At 63.0% G+C, this 20283-nt stretch overlaps 1 protein-coding gene across 1 annotated transcript; it reads right to left on the reverse strand.

Moving 5' to 3' along the window:
* Window positions 1–8433: 8433 nt before the first annotated feature.
* Window positions 8434–19249, reverse strand: NUAK2 (NUAK family kinase 2). Its single transcript, XM_067310552.1, has 7 exons — window positions 19055–19249; window positions 14187–14307; window positions 12325–12476; window positions 11269–11334; window positions 10426–10545; window positions 9848–9980; window positions 8434–9767 (listed from the first exon to the last, which is right to left on the reverse strand). The coding sequence occupies exons 1-7, from the start codon at window positions 19247–19249 to the stop codon at window positions 8632–8634; spliced, it is 1923 nt and encodes a 640-aa protein (XP_067166653.1). The 3' UTR covers window positions 8434–8631.
* Between the last annotated feature and the right edge of the window lie 1034 nt (window positions 19250–20283).

The following is a 20283-nucleotide window of genomic DNA, read 5'->3' on the forward strand; positions in this document are numbered from 1 at the left end:
CACACACATATATATATAAATATATATATATAAAAATATATGCACAGTCAGATCCTCCTCTGGTGCGAATGGCTGCAGCAGCGCTGACCTCGAGCGGTTTGTCTCAGCGGGGAATTTGGCCCTTAACATCTCTGTGGTTGAGATCTGCTTTCCCACCCGGGGCACCGGGTGCTCCTGCAAATGTGAACCCCCCTGTTCATGCAAGGGGCACCCCAGGGCTGCTGCCACCAGCGTTTTGGCCTCCAGGCGGGAGCCGGGCGTCCGGGAATCAGGCTCTGTTTCCGGGCAGGGACTCCTTGTTTCGCAGCGGTAGCATGGTGGTGGGGGGGACAGTCCCGCATCGGGGGCTGCGTTGCAGCCGCGTGCGCTGCCCAGGGAGCACGGCACGTCGGGCTGTGCGAGCAGGGCCTGGGGCAAGCCGGGGAGCGGGTCGCGGGGCTCCGAGCCGGCCGGGGTACCTGTCCCCGCCACCCCCTGCCCTTGCTGGAAAGGACACCCGGGAGGCGGCACAGGGGCGACACCGGAGGCAGGAGAGCTGGTCCCAGCGGGAGAGGACGCGGTGGGAGCGGAGGAGCCGGCAGGGCAGGGGACGGCGCGGCCGGGGCTTCAGGTAAGTAATTGCAGCAGTGCCGTGTCCTCGCTGGAGCGAGCCGTCGCCTCTCCGGCGATGCCGGTCGGACAGTGTCGACCCCGCGGGCTGCACCGGAGCTGCACCGGGAGGCTTCTCCCCGGCAAGGGGCTGCCGCGGCGTCCGGAGCAGAGGGCTGCCTCCGGCAAGCAGCAGGGCGAAGCCCGGCGGGTCCGGGAGTTATTTCCCAAAAGGGAACTTGCTGAATGCGGCGGCCTCGCTCTGCAGCTGCCCCGCGCCACGCGGCCACTGGGGGGGTCACGGCACTGGTGCCACCAGCCTGGGACACGTCCTTCGGGCTCTGTCCCCGGGGCCACCACATCCGTGCCCTGTGCAGACGTCTCTGCAGCCCCTCTCCAAACCTGGGCTTCTCGGGGCCCCGTGCTGCGTTTTCACCCTGCTTCCCTCCCACCTGCGGGTATTTTCCCGGCTCGTCCGATGGCCGCGTGCCTGTGCAGCAGGACCTGCGCTCACGGCTGCGTCTGGCAAGGCGTGTGCTGGAGGGGCTGTGTCACGACCAGGTTATGCCACTCGATATCTGTAAAAACTAAGTAAATCAACTTTGGAAGTTTGAGCTCTCTGAAACCAGCTCCCTCTGCTGTTCGGCTTTGCCATCCTGCAAGCCCAGCCGCCGAGCCTCCGGGTTGGAATTAGCCCCTCTGCAGAGAACGGGACACTCATTGCACCCTGCTGCGGGGGTCTTATGCCTTCATTTCTTATTCCCTTCGTTCTTATTGCCTTTACCCTCTGCACTGCCCTAGCCGGAGCGCCGCAGAGCAAACAGCGCACCACGCGCAGGACCTGCCCCAAGGGTTTACGTCCCGCACCGGCGCAAGACGGAGCGCCGAGGACGAGGAGCAGCTCTCTCCCAGGACGCTCGATGCAGAGGGACGAGCCGGGCCAGCCCTGCTCCGTCGCAGCCCGGCGGCGGGAGGCCGCAGGCGCCGGGCTCTTCGTGCCTGCAGCCACAGGAGGGCTCCGGCGGCCGCTGCGCCGGGCCGGCGGCGGTGCTGGGGCCGAGGGGCTCGCGGCGCTCGGGGCCGGCAGCCAGCGAAGGCGCCGTGCGGAGGGGCTGTGCCACCGGCCGGGGCAGCTGCCTCGCCGTGCGGGGCGCGCTAGAGGCCCGGCACCCCCAAAGGCACCGGTCCGCTGCAAACCCGCTCTAGGGATTTGCTGGGATCAGCTGGGAGCCTGGAGCAGAGGGCGCCCGGCTGAGACCCGGCACGCTCGGTGCAAGCAGCTGGCAGACAGGGACGGACAACATCCTTCCCACGCCCAGTGAGGGGGAGCCGGGAAAGCCCTTGCAGGGAGCTGGGGCTGGCTGGGTTTTCCGTGCTCGTGCAGGAGCAATTCCCACCCTGGCACGGGCAGCCCTGGGCTCCCTAATGACCAGTGGCCTGGGAGCTTGGACGTCGCTGCACGAGGAATTCCTCAATGCCGCCCACGCCGCTAATTGCACCTTAGGCAACAGCTGCAGCCCGTTCCCAGGCCCCGCGGAAAGCGGGAGCGGAGAGCGCGACCGGCACTGAGCAGGGACACGGTTGCTCCCGGCCAAACGAGCCGGCGCAGCAAAGACCCGCGGTTTCCCGCGCGGCGCTGGCGGGGGTCCCCCTGCGCGTGCCGGGGACGCCGGCGGGGCCGTTTCCGCAGCCTGGCGCGTCCCCCCGTGCCGGCCCGCAGCGGCACAGCTTGTGCACGGGGCCCGTCGCTGCCGCCGGGACCCCCGTGGGGCTCCGTCCCTTCCCGGCTCCTCCGTGCAATTGCCCATCAGTGCAACGAGCTTGCGAGAAGCAATAATAATAATAATAATAATAATAAATAGTTTTGGTATCCAAGGGGTAATTGCACTTAACAGACGAATGAGACGGCAATTTATCTGGGTAGCGTGACGCAGTCCGGAATCCAGCAGCAGGTGCCTCGGACAATAAAACAACGCGTCCGCTGCCCTCTGCTCCCCCGGGCACGGCCGGGGGCCGAGACCGTCCCCGCGGGCGGGCCGTGCCCAGACCCCGGCACGGTGCGTCGCCCTGGGGATTTCGAGCCGAGAGGGGGAAGTTTTCCTTCCTCCCCTTGCTCGGCAGCCTGCCTCCCGCGGAGGAGGAGGAGGAGGAGGAGGAGGAGGGTGGGCGAGCAGCAATGCAAACCAGCCCGGGGACCCCAGGCGCCCCCGCCCCCCCCCCCCGCCGCCGGCTCAGCCAAGCTGCGGCCCGAAGAAGAAAGAGCCGGTACCAAGGATAACATACTTTGCATTCCTGCGCCGTCGCCGGGGGAATTTCGACTGATCTACATGAAAAATACTTGCTACCCCCAAGGTCAACGTGTCTGGAGGAAAAATTTCCTAGCGGAAAGGCTTAGAGGAGCGCAGGGAGGAGGCAGAGCCGGCCGCCGGCGCTGGGGCTCCCCTGGCACCAGGGGCCTCGGCGAGCCGCCCTCCCGCCTCCTTCGCCCCCGCCGGGGCAAATTTCCCTTCTCCCACGCGTGCCTCTGCTTTGCTTTCCCGCAGCCAGCAGAAGGGGGCAATAACCATGAGAACGTCGCCTCCCCGCCCGGGAAGTCTGCAGGCTCCTTCCTCCTCCTCCGCTATGATGCATTGCTCGCACCGGCACCGGCTGCGGCCGAGGGTGACACCCAAGTGAAGGGACGAGTGCTGCGCCACCAGCAGGATGGGACGGGGTGGGCGAGAGCGGGGCCACGGCGAGGGATCCCCGAGCCAGCGCCGCTGCCCGGGCCACAGCGCCCCGGGGGGATCCAGCACCTGGGATTTCGCATGGAGAACCTAATAATTGAATTGTACATTTGAAAAAATAAATGCACGTCTGGAGTTGTGGGGAGGGAGGAAGGCTTACAGAGGAAAATGACGAGGAATTTAATTAAGGGCAATGCTGGGAATGTCTCTACCACAATAAAGATAAGGAGGATCAATTGCTCCTTCCTCGGATCAAAGCAGAGGGCTGGAGGGGGGACCAGCGCTGTCGGGAGGGTACAAAGTGCAGCGGCGGCAGGGAGAGGCAGGGGAAAGGCGCACGGGAGAAAGCAGGAGAGACACGGCCAGATAAGATTACAAAAATAATTGATCGCGGAGCTCCTTCTGCACTGCCAGGACTCGCGGGCCGCTTGTAACGCGCCAGAGCTGCTTACTGGGAGGTGGGAGCAGGGGCCGCATTGTCTCCCTGTCTGTCCATCCATCCATCTGTCCATCCATCCATCTGTCCATCTGCCCATCCATCCATCCATCCATCTGTCCATCTGCCCATCCATCCATTCGTCTGTCCATCCATCCATCCATCTGTCCATCCATCCATCCATCCATCTGTCCATCTGTCCATCCATCCATCCATCCATCCATCCATCCATCCGTCTGTCCATCCATCCACCTGCAGGCCTGCAGGGAGGAAGAGCTGGGTCAAGCCCCCCCGCCCTTCGTTATGGCCTTCATCTGCACTGCGCCGGCGCCTTCCTTCTCCTCCTACCGCTGCTCCTGCTGGTTTGGGGCAGTTTTGGAGCTAGGTGGTGCTTTGTACCTTCAGGCGCTGAAGGCGCTCTGTCACTTTGGTTCCTCCAGGTGTGAGCTGGGAATGCCGGTGCCCGTCGACCTGCCGCCGGGCGCCAGGAGGCCTCGTTCCCGCTGCAGCGCCGGCATGGACCGGGACATCGTTGCCACGCTGGAAAGCGCCAGGAACACGCTTGCACGTGTGGGAAGTGCTTGAGAAACACGCGGGGCTTCGTCGCCACACAGCCGTGCCGCGTGCGGTAATGCCGGGCCGCCCCGCGGGCTCGGGAGAGCTCGGGAGCCCCACAGGCGCGAGAGGCATCCGGCTCCGAGAAAACCAGGGGCCCATCCGCTCCGGTGGGGATCCTGCCGGCCGAGCGGCACCGCGGCCGGTGCCGGAGCTGCTTTCCCGTGGGGCAGCGCCAGGATTTAGGGGAAAAGCGCAAAGCGTGGCGGCACATCCGGGTGCTCGGCGGCGGAGCAGCAGCCCCCGGACGCTGCCCCCTCCTCTCCATCGCCTGGGTCCCTGCGGGGTCCCGGACTGCGTTTTTGGTCACTTTGCCGAAGGAAAAGGCGCCGGCACCGTGCGGCCCAGCCCGGGCGAGCATCAAAGTTTGCAAGGGCGCCGCGCGCTTCCCTTTCTCCGGCTGCTCCGGGCGGTAGCAAAGCGTCATCAAAACCTGCGGGACTTTCATGTGGGGGTTTCTCGTCTTCAAAGCAATCCAGCAATCAAACGGGCAGGACTTTAAAAAACCACCGCTTTGAAAGTGTCATAGGCAGAAGAAACACCTGAGCTTTGTTGTGCTAATTGCTGCGGCACCCCAGGGCCCTGGGCGACGCCGCGAGACGCCGCCGGCTCCGGGCCGCGCTGCGGCAGCCAGACGCTACGAAAGCAGGCGACCTGGGCAAAAACCGGAGCTTTCCATGCGAAAGAGCCCAAATATGGGCTCGGCGCATCCAGCGCCTCCATGCAAGCCCGGACGGGAATGCCGGGGGTGACTCACGGCTCAGCGGCGCCCCAGGGCCGGAGCAGCGCTGATGGCTCCTCTCTGCCGGAAAATCCCAGCCCGGTCCGGGCAGGAGCCGCCAGCCGCAGAGCAGCCCCAAAACACCCATTCTCCCCTCTTTGGACACACACGTGGGCGCCGGCTCCCGGTGCCGCTCGCCGATGCTGCAGTGCAACCCGGCGTTTCCCCCGGGCTGCTGCGAGCCCCCTTTGGCGAGCTCTCGGCAGAGCTGCCGCCGTGCCCGGTGCTGGAGGCCGCGCGCGACAACCGGGCACGGGGCCCTCGGCTTCGTGAGCCTGCGGCGGTGAGCAGCCAGGGCAGTGAAGCAGCGTTTCCCCCCGGGCCAGCCGCGGCTGGGCTGGCGGGACCAGCGTCCCCCTTGTTTCGGGGTCCGCCAGCACGTCCCTTCACCCGGCACGATTTAATTCTGACAATTTGTTTTTCCCCATTTCTCCTCATTTGCCTCCTCCCCGAGCCTGTCTGCTCCGCGCGCACAAAAGGCAGCGCTTCCCACGGCGCGGGTGGCAGCGGGTCGGTGCCTCCGGCGCTGCCGGTGGCGGGCAAAGAAACAGCGGAGACATTCCAGGGGGCTGAAATCACCCGAAACCCTGGCAAAAGGGCTGCTGAAGTCATCCGCGCCCGCGCCGAACGCCGCCGCCGGCGGGGAGCCCTTTCACGCCAGCCTGGTTGTGCAACGGTGCCGAGCGCCGCCCACTCGCCCGTCTGCGTCGCCCGGGAGGGTGCTGAGCACCAAGCGCCTCGGGGAGGGGTGCGGGCACCCGCTGTCCCCCCACGCCGGCAGGGCAGCCCCGGCTCCGGGCCAAGCCGAGCTGCGGCACCGCGGGAGCTCAGCCGCAGAGGTCGAGGGAAGCAGCGGGTTTGCAAAGCAGCGGAGGGTTTGCAAAGCAGCGGCGGATCTGCAGGGAATAAAAGGGAGCCATTAATAACAGTCGGGGCCTGAAAGAAGGGGCAGCCCCAGCTCCGAGGGGGAGGAGAGCCGGCGGAAACAGCGTTTGGGAGAGAAAGGGCCGTTTCCAAGGGCTGCCCCCGGGAATGCCCCGGCTCGGAGCGCAGCATCGCTGCCCTGCGCTGGCAGGGCCCCGGGAACTGCCGCCGCGGGAGGGGACGGGCAGCGGGCAGAGGGACGGGGACGGTCACTGCAGCCACCTCCCAGCATCACCGGGGCTGCTTCCGACGCTTGCATCTGCAGATGGTGAAACTGCTGCCGTGATGCTGGCCCGGATCCGTGCAGCAAGTCCCCAGGCGCTCACTCCCCCCAACCATGCCGGTTTTCCCGGTCCTGGCACCTGGACTCGTTTCCCCATCCCTTGGAAAGCCGCCTGCTTCCCAAAGCAATGATGGAGCCGGTCCCACTTCCGCCTCCCCCGCAGCCGGAGGAAAACCAGTGCTGCCAGAGTGGGCCGGGCGCTGGGAACGGCCCAGCCCGGTGCTCCGAGGGATCCCGCGGGCGGCTCTGCGGGCGCCACGAAGCCGAGCGCCGGAGCGTGCCTGCAGCCGCCGGGACCATTCCCTGCAAGGGGAAAGGTGGCACAGCCCGGGGTCAATCCCGCTGCTGGGTCGATCCGGCGCTGCTCCGGCCCCGGGGCTTTCCTGGGACGCTGCTCCCAGGGGAAGAGGACGAGGAGGCCCGCAGAGCTGCTTTGCCGAGCGGGAACGTCATTTTTGTTCCTCTCAAAGGAGAAACGTTGGGGCTGGCCCGGCAGGAGATGCCAGGCTGCAGCTGCTCCGGGGCTTTGCCGAGCCGCCTGCGCGTCGCCCGCGGGGTGCCGGGACTTTGCTCTTGCTGGTGTGGATGCCCGGCGAGCGGCTCCAAAGCGCTCCAGCGTTCCTTAATGGTGCTGGAAGCACACGGGGAATGCACGGCGGGGGGCAGGCTGCCCCGGCCGCCGCGGGACGGGGGGGCATTCCTGGCACGCAGCGCTCCCCACCCCTCGTTTCGCCCTCCGCAGCGGCCGCGGCGGGGTAAAGGGCAGGGGGAGGAGGCCCGAAACGTCTCCTGTTGACCCGAGGGGAAAGGGGAAATTGCTGCGGAGCTTTGCAGGCTGAGAGAGCCCGTGTCAACGGCGCAGGAGGAGCCGCAGACAAAGGGACGGGACGGAGGGGAGATTTCCCATCGCCGCGCGCGAACGCGCCCGGCCCCCGCCAGCCCCCGCTCCCGGGAAAGCGCTTGCAGGCAGCGGAGGCGGCTCCTCCTGCCGAGACCCTTCGCTATTTCACAGCCCCAAACCCACGCGACACCGGAGGGGGGAAACCCAGGCTTGGGGCTGGAGCACCTCGGGCAGCAGGACACCCGCAGCAGGAGGGGGAATCAGGGCGGAACAGGCCCCTCCGTCCCTGCTCCTTGCCCAAACCACCCCGTGCCGTGGGAAAGGACGCCGGGACGCTCCGTTGGCGCAGGGTCCTGCATGGGCAGCGGGAGAACAGCCAAGGAACAACCCAGGTCTACGTTCTGCTTTTAATTTAATTGTCTTCTCTAGACCATGTCACAGAAACAAGGAGAAAACACACACGCCGGACACGGGAAAGGGCCCGAGACCACGAGGCAACATAGTGCAAAGGAGCTCGGAGCCGCCGCTCTCGCCGCGACGGGCTCCAACTCCTCCCCCTGCAAGAGACATCGGGCTGGGGAAGCTTTTTTCTGACGCAGGTAAATCCAGTGCTGTTGAAGTTTTATATTAACTCAACGCAAGGCAATAAATAAAGAAGCAGTGCCTTAGGAAAGGCACCTTTTTTTTTTCCCTCCCCTCCTCCTTTCGGCATTAAAAATTGACATTGGCATCAGAGCGTGTTTTCAGACTGCGGTTTCCCGCGGCGCTGGGAGAGGCAGCGGCAGGATTTTCGGGAGTGCTCCAAGGGTCTATCCGGTGGGAATGCCGGCTGCCGCAGAGCCGAGGCGGCTGCTGTGAGGGGGCTGCGCTGGGCAGAGCCGCCGCGGCCTCGGCACGTTCTCCGGCTTCCCAGCCGTGACAGCGAGCTGGGAGCGACGGCGCTGGCAGAGGCGCCTGCTATTCCAGTTGGATTTTGCGGAGCAGGAGGGGGAAAGAGTTTGGGCCTGGACCGATTGTACCCGACTGCCAGTAGATCCTAAGAGCCCAGACCTTAGTCACCAGCCAGGACAGCACCTTTCAGCCTCCACGGCCTCCCCCCAGCGCCCTGCTACATCTCAAGCCTGTTTGAGGTATATCACCTGCCCCCTCCGTTATCTTGTGCAGCCAAGAACAGTGCAAAGAAAAAAAAAAAAAACCCAAAACAAAAAACCCACCCTTCTCCCCCCCCCCATGAGATGATGAACCTGTTTGCAAAAGGAGGACGGCAGAGCCAGGACCGCAGGGCCACCAGACCACCTCCGTGGGGCCTGGGGTGGTGGCTGGACCAGCCCCGGGCTTTGGTCCCTCCGGGTCCCCCCGGCCGAGCGGGGCTCGCGGCCCCGCCGAGGGCTCTGCCCCGTCCCGAAGCGGGTGCGCGGCCGCCCCGGAGGGCCCTGCTCAGCTCAGCTTCATGCTGATGGCCACGGCGCGCTTGTAGACCTCGGTGACGTTGTCGCAGTCCGCCAGGGAGAAGCAGCTCTCTGCCAGGGGGCTCTGGCAGTGGGTCACAGTCCAGCGGCGGAGCCGGCGCCCTGCCTCCTCCTCCTCCATCTCCTCCAGCCGGAGGAGGCTGTCGACGGAGACGCAGCCCCGCATGCCCCCGCCGCCGTCGGGGACGCGGGCGGGCAGGTCGAGCTGGTCGAAGGACTCGGTGGAGAGGATGCTGTCCTCGCTGACGGCGCTGGACGGGCGGGCGCGGGGGGCCACCCTGGGCAGGGGCGCCTCGCCGAAGGAGCCGAAGCCCGGCCCCGGCAGGCTGTCCGACTCGGCGCTGCTCGAGGAATACTTGCCGTTGCGCTTCAGGATGCCTTTGCGGCGGGCGGGGAGGCCCTCGGGGCCCTGCTCCGGGGAGGGGATGTCCACAAACACGCTGGCGTCGAGGTCCAGGCTCTCCGAGTCCAGGATCTCCGGGGACTCGCAGCCCTCCAGGGAGGAGTAATAGCCCGACTCTCTCATCAGCGGCTTTTTCAGGATTCCCTTCCTGGGCACGGCCACGGGGACCGCTCTGCTGTCCTCGCCGCAGGCCAGGGTCCGCGCGGACAGGATTCGGGTCAGACCGGCAGCGGCTGCTTCGCCCTCCTCGTCCCTCGCCTCTCCGGCAGCAGCTGGCTGCGGAGGGCCGGGGCCGGGCGCCTTCTGGTCGCCGGAGTTTTTCTTCTTCAGGATCCCCTTGGGCCTCTTCAGGATGGACTTGGAGGGGTTTTCCGGGGCCACGGCCGCCTCCTGCAGCACGTGGGAGATGTCGTTCTCCTTCTTGGACTTCTTGAGGGAGCGCTGCCTCTCCAGGGTGACGCTGGGCATGTGCTGCTTGAAGAAGCAGCGCATCTTGGAGCCGTTCTCGAAGAGGGGCCGGGAGGATCGGCGCAGCCACTCCGCCACCGTGGCCAGGGGCGACTCGCTCTCCCGCAGCATCTCTTGCTCCCCGACAGGCACTTTGTAGCCCCAGTTCACCCACCAGTGAGTGGCGATGTCTTCAATGGTGGCTCGGCGCTCCGGGTTCACCATCAGCATCCACCGGATCAGCCCGCAGGCATCTGGGGAAAAGCCAGATCAGCCACCAAAGGCAACGTGTACAGCGGGATGGGGAGGGGAGAGCTGCGTGGGGTCTACCTACCCGATAGCTTTGTGGGCTCCCGGTAGTCCCCGCTTGTGATCTGCTTGACCAGAGTCTTGTAGTCTTGGCCATCAAACGGCATCGTACCATGGACCAGGATGTAGAGGAGAACGCCAAGAGACCAGCTGTCTACCTGCAAGATGGAGAGGTGGATGAGGGTGGGCCAGCAAGACAGGGCTGCTTCGTCCACCTGCCACCCGCACCAGCTGCCAGCATTAAAGCAGCAAGCTCCGTGCCTGTGCATGGCCGAACCTCCTACTAGAGGCTAACTAGCAGCTCCTGGGACGGCAGTCCTCTTCTGGAGGACAGGGGAGTGCAGCAGGCCCAGCTCGAGGAGGTGCTGTGGGCAGCTGCCTGCATCCTGCCACCTCTGCCTGGCACCCCTGGCTGCGACTTGCCGTTACCACGCACCAGCTGTGCAGTGCTTTGGTAGAGGGCCTGTTACCCCAGTTCACACCGGCAAATCGTAGCCCCCAGGCTCCAGTAATATTGCTCTCTCCTGGGAAAGCGCTCAGAGCTTCCCTGTTGCAAGACACTTCCATCACGTCCGATGAGCAGGGGAGCAAGACACAACTTACCTCTGGGCCTTTGTATGGCCTCCCGTTGATGATTTCGGGAGATGCATAGAGCGGGCTGCCACAATAAGTCTGCAGAAGTTTGTCCTGCTGGTAAACATTGGAGAGGCCAAAGTCCGCAATCTAGAGAGAGGTTTATAGCTGTAATCAAGCAGCAAAGTCAAAGTTCCTATGTGCAGGTGGAGCAGGACTGCATGTGATGCTCCCGAGCTGCGGCTTGGCTGAGGTTACCCCCTCCCAGAAGCCTCACCGCAGCCCCGGCAGCGGCTGCTTCTGACCGCAGCTTGCCCCAAGCGGCGCCCGCTTCCCGGCAAGCCCGGGGCTCTGCCGCTCCGGCCCCGTCGCCTGCGACGCCGCGAGCGGGGGGCTGCTGCAGAGGGGAAGCGGCAGGGCTCTCCTCCGGCTCCTTCAGCCCCAAGAGGCTGTTTATTCTCCGCCTGCTCCACCCGGCGCACCGGTATTCGTTACGCTCGTCACGCCGGTCCGTGCTCACGAGCCTCCAGTGGAGGCGGCACCAGGATAGAGCCCCACGGCCTGCTCATCATCGGCCGCGCCGACGGAGAGGATTTTCATTTTGCTCTGCAGCCAGTCACGATTTGCACTCTGTTCAGACTTTGCCCTCTTATCGGCATCCAGATAAGTGACGATGGCTTTAATAGCCGGCATCGAGGCTCTGCCTCTGCAGCCTCTTCCCCCAGCCGCAGGGCTCAGCTCGCGCCACGCCGGAGCGGCGGCTCGGGGACTCGTGGGCCGAGCGAGCCCGGGAAAGCTCCTCGGCCACAGCCGGCCCTTAGAGCCCTCGCTGGGCAAAACACCAAGCGCAGCCGGGCTCCGCCAGCCTCTCACCTTGATGTTCCCATTTGCGTCGAGAAGGATGTTCTCTAGCTTCAGGTCTCTGTGGACGATCCCATTCTGCGCGAGGGAAGGGAAAGGCAGGTTTAGTTTGCAGTTAGTCACAGCAGGGAGGTTACTGCCGTTCACCCGCCCAGCCGGCGCAGCTCCGCGGAGGCTCCCCGCCAGCAGCCGAGAGTTCAAACAGGACACGGTTCCAGTAATGAGATGAGCAACAAATAACTTGTTTTACAGCCCATCCTTATCCACGCACAGCATCCTGAACTGGGCGCTGCTCTCCTCGGGCTGATCGGGAGCACGGTGCATCCCAGCCGGCTGCACGCTGGGCTCTCGCGCCCTCCCTGCGTGCCAGTACCTGTCCCCAGCGGGTGCTCGTGGCTGGGGCACAGCAGACACCAAGGCAAGGCAGCTCTGCGCTGGGCCGCTTTGCTGGGACCTGCTGCTGCCCAGCTAAGCGAGAGCTTGATTTGCTTTGGGTTCAAGAGGTGCTCTGCAACCTCCCCTTCCAGCTGATGCATGACCCAAGCATGGCTTTGGAGCATCTCCGCATCTCCTGGGGACACCTCCGGGCCCAAGGACCCTTGCACGGGCCAGGCACAGCACGCGCTCCTCGTCCCGCAGCCCCGGACAGGCTCCACGGCCACCCGAGACGGGCGGCCCAGGCTCGGCTTCCCGAGCTGGCAGCAGCTCCGGGCGTTCCTCTCTGCAGCGGGTGGGACTGGAATTGATAATTCCCTGACTGGTTTAGTCAGACCGGCACCGCGGCAGCAGGAGAGCCCAGGCGAAGCTTTCCAAAAGCGGCTCGATCACTTCCTCCGCAGAGGCCGGCCGCACCCTCCGATAAGGGCGAGGATTAACCCCGCTCCCGACCGCAGTGCCCCTCACCTCCCCGTCAGGCCCCGCGGGAGCCAACCCCTGCCCGGCCCTTGCACCTCTGCCGCGGTGCAGGGAGCCTCTTTCGCAGCGCCGAGCGCGCGGAGACCCCACCTGCTCCGCTTTACGCCCCGAGCCGTTGGGGACGCAGCGCCTCGGAGCGCGGCGCCGACCCACCTTGTGGCAGTAGTAGACGGCGGAGACAACCTGGCGGAAGAAGTGGCGCGCCTCCTGCTCCGTCAGCCTCTGCCGCTCGCTGATGTAGTCGTACAGGTCGCCCTTGCTGGCGTACTCCATCACGATGACGATCTTGCTGCTGTTCTCAAACACTGCAAGGGGATGCCACAGGGCATGAGGCGCTTCGCCAAAGGCCGCTCTCATTAGCGCATGCTTTTTAATTAGTGGGTGAAGCCGTAACCGACTCCGGCACACCGCCTGTCCCGTTGCCCATGCCCTCGGCCTGCTCCGAGGAGCAGGAGGTGCTGGGCTTTCTCCAGGCACCTGCTCTGCAGTTGGAGGAGGACCCGAGCAGCCTGATCTGCCACCCGTGTCCCACGGCATGGCCAGGGCTGCCAGCCACGCACGGCGAGCTTTCCCGCTGCTCTGCGGCCACAGCCCACGCGGGAAAGGGCTCCCGTCCTCCCGCGGATGGGGAAGGCGTGCGGTTCTTTGCTAGAGGGATTCCTGCTGAAAGGGACAGGAATAAAACGACCAGCTGGCATGGCCGGGGTGGACTTTCTCCATGCTCCTAATAAGGATTAAGACTCAAGCCAAGAGATGGAGCGTTTTCTTCCTGTTCGCAGAAAACTACCTCAATATTTCTGAATTCCAGCAGAGGCAGCAATCAGCATGACTCAGTCCCTGCAAACACGAGCACAAACCGCCAATCCACTCGCTTTTGTTTGGAGGACAAAAGGACTCTGGATCCCTCACGTACGCCACTAACGGCAATAACGCAGGCATTGGCCACACGCACGTACCCAGCACGGCACCATAAACACCAGCCGAGCCAGCTGCGCCAAGGGAGAGCGCAGGGCGCGCTGGGTTTGCGGCCAAGGGACTCGGCGCTTAAGCAAAGACTGGTCCAGTTGGATATTTGCTCCAAATCTGATTGTAGCTAGAACCTAAGAAATTCCCCTTCGGCCCCCATTGGCATTGCCTGGGCTCCCTGGGAGCAAAGCGGAGCCATGAAGCGCTGCCCGCACGGCAGCATCAGTAGCTCTGCAAGCAGCCAGTGGTTTGGTTTGCCGATGCCCCAGGGGAGGGAGAGAGGAGGACTCCAGCACCCGGATTTGCTCCTGCCTCGGGCTGGAAGTGGAGCTGCAGAGATTTCCTCTGTGCCGGCATTTGCCCCTTTCCTGAGCATGCGTTTCCCGCAGGTCGGGATGAGCACGCGGCTCCTTCTCGGCAGCCGCAGCACGCCAACATCAAGCCGCACGGTCCAAAGCACTGGAGTGGGGCTCCGGCATCCGTGCGGGAGCCGTCCCAATCCCTTGCCTGCTCCGTGTTGGGTCCCAACCTGCAGCCGGAGGCTCCCACCCACCGGCTGGGCCGGGAGCAGCGTTTAGGCTTCCAGCATCCCACCGCATGGAGCCAGGCTTTAAAGGCCATGTAAACTGCCGCTTCCCTCTCCAGAGCGGAGGGGACGAGACGGGAAGCGGCTGTTTCCGGCGCAGGTATTTCCCACCGCCGCGGTGCCGCATGCAGGCGGTGAGCGCTGAGGGCAGGATCGGCCGGGGAGCCGTGGCACTCCGCATCGCCCACGCGGCTTGGGAACAGCAAACCGCTTCTGCTTCAAAAAGACGTTTTCCTCATTATTTTTTTAGAAGGGAAACTTGAGAATTGAGCCCTGAACATGCCCATAAAACCCGAGCAGAGAGCTCGGCTTGGCTAGGAGCCGAGGGAGGACGCGGCGACCCAGCACCGCTTACGGGAAGCCCTGCGGCGGATCCCACTGCTCCAACCCACGCCAGCTCGCAGGAGGGATTCGAGCTGGAGCCGACAAGCCGCTGGAGGGGACGGGGGAGACGAGGGCTCACCTTCGTGGACGGCGATGATGTGGGGGTGATTGAGGGACGACATGATCTCGATCTCTCTCCGGATATGGACGAGGTCCTGCTCATCCTTGATTTTGTCTTTCCGGATCGACTTGATAGCCACCTGCGGATGGGGACACACGCGGAGGGGCTGTCAGGCGGCCGCCGGGGCCGGAGCCCAGCACCAGCCCAGCTCCCGGACACACGCTGCGGAGCCAGAAACGCAACCCGCTCCGTCGGGAAGGGGCTCACGAGCGGCAGATCGGGGGCCTGGCTTCTCCGCCCCGGCGGCCTGCTCTGTTTGAGGGCTGTGCGTCAAGTCTCCGCTGCAGTAACTCCCATAAAAAGGAAATTTTATCAGTCAGGTTTTTACAGTTTCCGAGTCTTTCTGCTGTGCACAAGGGAGGCTCCCACCCCCGCGCAGGGAAACCTGCTGCCAGCTCTCAAGAGGCGCTTGCCAAGCTCCTTGCACGGGGAGCACAGACCTGCTCCTTGTTTATTTGCAGTGGCTTACAGGAATCGCGTCCTCGGCTCGAGCTGCCGGCTGGATCACAGCCACCGAGAGGAACGCGACCTGCACACATGACTTGGGAGATAACGACAACACCTTCTTGGGGTGGTGAAAACGAAAAAACAGGTTTTGTTTTCCCTGCAAATATTTATTCCAGGGAACTGCTTATGTAGAGGTAGGAGAAAGTCTGGCGTTAAGGAGCAGATCCTGCCTAGGCAGCAAACACAGGACCTTGCTCCAGCCAGCTGGGAGACCCAGCACCGACCATCCAAGCCGCCTTCCAGGCTTTGCTTGGGTTTTCAAGTTATCCTCTACAAGGAAATTGAAAGGGGAGGAGAAAGAAGAGTTAGCGCTGGAGAATAGATGCCTTCTAATCCTCTTTCAAAAGAGCTAGGGAGAGACAATATACTCCTAGGGCTGAATTTACAACTGAATCCAGCAGAACCTCTTTTTTTTGTATCAGACAAGAATGCGGAACAGCATTAATCCCGTAAAGGGATCCCGGAGGAGACGGAGCACCAGGTCTCCCAGCAACAGGGAGAGGGGCCACAGATGCCCGCCGGCCCCCCGCCGCCAGCGCCAGCTCAGCGCCGACGCTCACGGCCAGACGCGGCGGAGACCCTCCTCCGCCTTTACGGCGCGAGATGCACGCCCGGCCTCGTCTCCCTCCGATCTAGGGTGGGGGTCGGAGGCCTCGCGCCCTCGAGACCCGGCCTGCCAAGCGGCGAATGGCTCCGACAACGGCCGCAGCCCGGTCTCCAGCCCCGCTCCTGCGTGGGAGCGCAGGGACCACATCTCCGCTCCTCTGACCCACCTCGGGCCGGTGCTCGCCGGGCAGGCGTTCGCCTTCCGCACAGCCGAGAAGCGTTGCACCCGCGCCAGCCCCGGCGCTTGAACCCGCGGGCAACCGGGCAGAATGGACTCTGGCCGAGGGAGGCTTGATCCCAGATCCAGGGTGTCACGCGAAGCAATACCAAGGGCACATAATAGCTTCCTGAAAGCCAGGGAATTTCTTCCCTGACCTTCGTGCTAGGTTAACAGGTTAAAGTTTAACCGTTTCTGCTTCGGCCCCCGATTACCTGACCCCCTCCAGGAGGCACGCAATGCCTCAAAGCCTTTTTGCGGCCAGTCAGCCTGGTCCTGCCCTCCCGAGTCCCCTGTTTGCTCACTCCATTCATCGCCCCGCCACCAAAGCTTGACATCCAGCCCAGCCCAATGGCCCCCGTGTTTTGGGGTCACCAGCTGTACGTAGCATTTTTGCTTGCTGACCAAGATGCTGTGGAGCCTGGTCTCAGAGCAAGACTCTGCTGTCTGTAAATACATGCAATGGCTCCGGGCTGCCAACACGGGAAGCCCTAAGAGAAGCCACCGGCTGTAATCAGCAAGGAGAGCACAGGCAAACGCCGCTGCCTGTGAACCTGGCAGTCAGCATTAGCGACCTCGGAGGCCGAACGGAGTCACAGCTCCAGCCCCAAGCAGGTCAGCGCACTGCTAGAGCCCCAGGGCTCTCCTTGCGGAGCGCTCCTCACCGGCCGGCTGCCCAATGCAACGCTTCGGGTGCGACTCAGCGAGGAGATGCCACCGTTCAGGTCTATATCTCATGCCAAGGAGACTGAGCAGGCCACTGAGGGCAGGGTGATCTAGCCATCTGCCAAGCCCTGCCGGGGAAAGCAACCCCTAGGTTGTCCCTGGGGAAAGGACGGAAGCAGCTTTGTTCCAAAACATCTCCCACCTAACAAGGCCGATTGCAGAGGATCCCCGCTCCGAGACAGCAAAGGCAGTACCCAGCTGCCCCTAGAGATGGGGACAGGAGCTTCGGGGTCAGACACCTCCACAGCAGGTACCTGTCAGGACCCTGCATCCTTCCTCTCCCTCGCCAATGCCCACAAGAAGAATCTCCCGCAGGAGACAGCCCCAAGAAATCCTGCTGCTAGATCCTGGAGAACTTGAGAGTACTTTCCAAGTCAAAAAGCTTTTAATTAAAAGTTTTGGGGGCAGAACAGGTATTTTAAGCAGCTGCTGAAAGACATATTAAGTTACAACCCCAGGCAGCTCTTTAAAAGTTGTTCCAGATTGCAAGTGCAGCATTTCATGTTCCATGAAATATGGATTACAACCCACAACGGAAGAGACCGGGGTTCCCCCCTTACTGGAGATCAAAAGAGGCTTTGCTACTTTGGAATATTCCAGGTGCCGTCTTCCCCTTGACATCACACAAGCCCAGGAATACATTTCTGACATCGCAAGCAAGTCCCACAGGAGGTCCTGATTTCTATTTGACTTGGCTACAGTCCAAGGCTTGGGAACTAGGCTGGAAGAAACACTAGGCTGGAAGAAAATAGGCCAGATGCTGCAATGCAAACAGGTGCAGGAGCCAGCTTGCACCACCATGGCACATGTTACCGCATCTTCAAAGCAGGAGACGCAGCAAGAAAAGCCAGCAAGTCTCTCCCCACCTGCCTGCTATTTCAAAGGCGCACCAGTTCTCCAGCTGCTGGGAAGGGCGCTCGGCAGAAGTACCCACCGCCAGGCGTGAGCGTCACGTCACCTAAAGGATTTCTAAGCAGAAAACAAGTGGTGATTTTCTGACAATGAACATTCATGGAAGCCCCCCAAAATCCAGCACCTCACAGAGTCTGGTCTTCCCGTAATCAACTAAGTGACTAGACACACTTTGTTTTGAGCTAAGTCCAGGTAGGATGGTTAAAATTAAAGGAAAAAGAAAACTAGGCAGTAAAACAAGACAGTTCAACACGTAGTGCATCTGACAGAGGTGGTTTCTGATTAGCCAGAGGCAAAAACCACGCATGGAACGGTTCCAGCTTTATGGCTTCAGCCGTCAGTGCTGGATCTGCGCACAGCCCGTGAGAGGGATAACCGGAGGAGGCAGTCGTACCTGCTCTCACACCTCAGTATTTAGGAAGTGAAAGCCACTTAGAGAACGAGCAAATAACAAGCCAGCTCAGGATAAGCCTGAAGATTAAACAGGTCCGGAAATGCTGAGTGGTGCAAGAAAGAATTTGTGGGAAGAGGAGAGATTTGTGGTTAAGCCTCCTGTTTCTACATGGCCAGGTCTGCGTGGTACCAGTTAGTCGAGCCTTTGACTGTCTTTGGCATTTATTGAAGAGTCATTGGCCTGTGCACTTAATTCACATTATCACAGCCTAATACTACTAGGCAAACAAGTCCCTGTCCTAAGGGGCTTGCACAGATAGGCAGGTTTTCTGGTAGTTCAAAGAATCTCTGTACAAGCTTTGTTAGTGGCAGAAAAGCAAAGCCAAATCTTCTCACCCATCCCAAGGGGCGGGATCGTTCTAGGTCAGTGGGTAGGAGCTGCATTTCAGGGCCCTGATTATGCAGGAAAATAGCAGCGTCTTCAAAATCAGATAGGCTAATGGCAGTGGCAGATCTGAGTTAATTAAGAGCTGGTGTGTTACACAAGAAAACCTCTCCGATTTACAGTTGCTTTCCTTGACATGCCTTTGCAGCATGTTAGCAATTCGGTCTCGCACCCACCTTGGCTGCTGCCGCGCCTCGTTGGGCCAGCTACGCTACTCGCAGGCGAACCCTTATTGCTCACCCCTATGGTCTCGCAAGGGTTGGGGTGCGAGTGCCTTTCACTGGTCCCATCCTGCACCATAGGGAGCTCGGCACTGAACAGGGACAGGGAAATCACACACAAGTTTGTCCTTTGAACGCCTGCTGATCTAAAGGGCAGGGCTGCTCAGAACCAGTGGTAGCCCCCTTTCCTGGGGGGCTACGCTCCACCACCTCTCCCCGCACACTTCCGACGTGTTGGATATCTGTGCTCTGGGTCGAGCTGTGCATTGCACACCGAGACACTTGCTTCAGACAGGCTGAGATGTTTGATTCAAGGAGTCACGATTTCAATCAGACACTCAGGGCACTCCAAGGGGCTCGGCTTTGCTTGCATGCCACACACCACTGCTAAGAGTCAACACGTAAAACCAACCAAAATCCAGGGCAAGAGGAAGGGAAAGATCCTTGAGACTCAAGTGCAGTGTTTGCTCTGCACTGCCGGATATGTGCAAACTCCTTTCACCAGGAAGCCCGACTCGGTCAAGTGCGTGACCGGAGCTGCAATCCGCCGGTGGGCGCGAGCAGACCCACGCTAACCGCGGCTCCGGGGGCGGCCGGGTCCCAGCCTGCCCCAACGCTGCCCCCCGACCCCTAAGGGGCTGCTCGGAGGCCGGGCCCCGGCCGGTCCCTCGCTGCGAGGGGAGGCGCGGAGCCCACGGACCGGGCTCGGCAGCGGGGCCGGCGATGCACCAGGGCCCGGCGGGGGGATGCACAGCGCCGTGCACCGGTGCGCGGGGGCAGGGGAGGGGGGGATGCTCACCAGCTTGCCGGAGCGCTCCCGGGCTTTCTTCACCTTCCCGTAGGTGCCTTTGCCCAGCGTTTCCAGGAACTCGTAGCGGTGCTTGAGGTTGTGCTTGTGGTGGTGCCGCTTCACCGCCTGCTTCTTCATCAGCGGCCGCGGCGACTTGATGAGCCCCTCGGCCAGCGCCGCCCCCGGCCCCGCCGCCCGCTCCATGCCGCGCTCGGCCCCGCACCGGCTCCGGCTCCGGCTCTGGCTCCAGCCCCGCTCCCGGTCCCGGTCTCGGTCCCGGCCCGGCCGCTAAATGCGGCGGCCCCGCCGGCCGCGCCCCCCCGCGCCCATTGGCCGCGCTGCGCCGCCGCTCCGCCCGCGGCCGCGCTGCGGGAGGTGCCGGGACCCGGCTGCGGGGGGACCCGGCTGCGGGGGGACCCGCCGCCCCGGGGGGGGGCCGGGGGGGGATAAAGGGGAACCCGCGGCCCCGGCGCCAAAGCTGCACCGACGGGCCGGGGGGAGCCCGGGGGGTTGCACGGACCGGGGTGCAACGGGGGGATCTACGGACCGGGGGGGGGTGCAAAGGGAGGGGGGCACAGGCACAGCAGGGAGTGTAAAGGGGGCCACAGACCGGGGCGGGGCGGGGGCGGGGGGCAGAGTAGGAGATTTGCAGCAGGATGATGCTGGCGAGGGCCCTGCACGGGGGGTTGCAAGGAGACGCTCGCGCCCAAACACGCAGCGCTGGGACGGAGCACAGGGACGGGCCGCTGCGAGGACGCGGCGCGAAGCATCTGGGTGTCTCACGCAGGAGCGATGCGGGAACACAGGGATGCAGACGTACAGGCAGCCACAGACATGCACGGAGACACTGTTTGCTGCAAGGAGCCACAATGCACCCGGCTTTTCGCAGAAAAAAAACACCCCTCCCCCCAAAAAAAAAGCATTTTGAGGGCAAAAATCAGTGAGGGAAGAGGCCTGGGCAAGCGCAGCCTGTCCTCACCAGCCCCAGGGTGCTGCTTCGCCCTCCTGGACACCGCGGGTCCGGGAGGAGCAGCGTGATGCACAGCGCGAGCTGCGGAGGGGGAAACGTGGGGACAGTTCAGCCACCCCCACAGGAACTCTTGTTACGGACATTTCTGGTTCACTCCACAGTACCTTCCCCTGTGGTTTCTTTGCCCCCGTGGTAATTCTTTGTTTTGAGATGCCAAAAGAATGCAATTATTTCCCAAAGCAGCCGAAACAAAGGCTCTCGCCCGGCT

The sequence above is a fragment of the Apteryx mantelli genome, chromosome 25 (assembly GCF_036417845.1).
Source record: "Apteryx mantelli isolate bAptMan1 chromosome 25, bAptMan1.hap1, whole genome shotgun sequence".
NCBI lineage: Eukaryota > Metazoa > Chordata > Aves > Apterygiformes > Apterygidae > Apteryx > Apteryx mantelli.

What these genes read in the sequence shown, in the direction of transcription:
- NUAK2 (XM_067310552.1), bottom strand. Translation starts at nt 19,249, where the DNA reads ATGGAGCGGGCGGCGGGGCCGGGGGCGGCGCTGGCCGAGGGGCTCATC. An exon ending in GGGAGCGCTCCGGCAAGCTG is followed by an intron (nt 14,308 to 19,054) that starts GTGAGCATCCCC and finishes CCCCATCCGCAG; the next exon opens with GTGGCTATCAAGTCGATCCG. An exon ending in ACGCAAATGGGAACATCAAG is followed by an intron (nt 10,546 to 11,268) that starts GTGAGAGGCTGG and finishes ACCTCTCTCTAG; the next exon opens with ATTGCGGACTTTGGCCTCTC.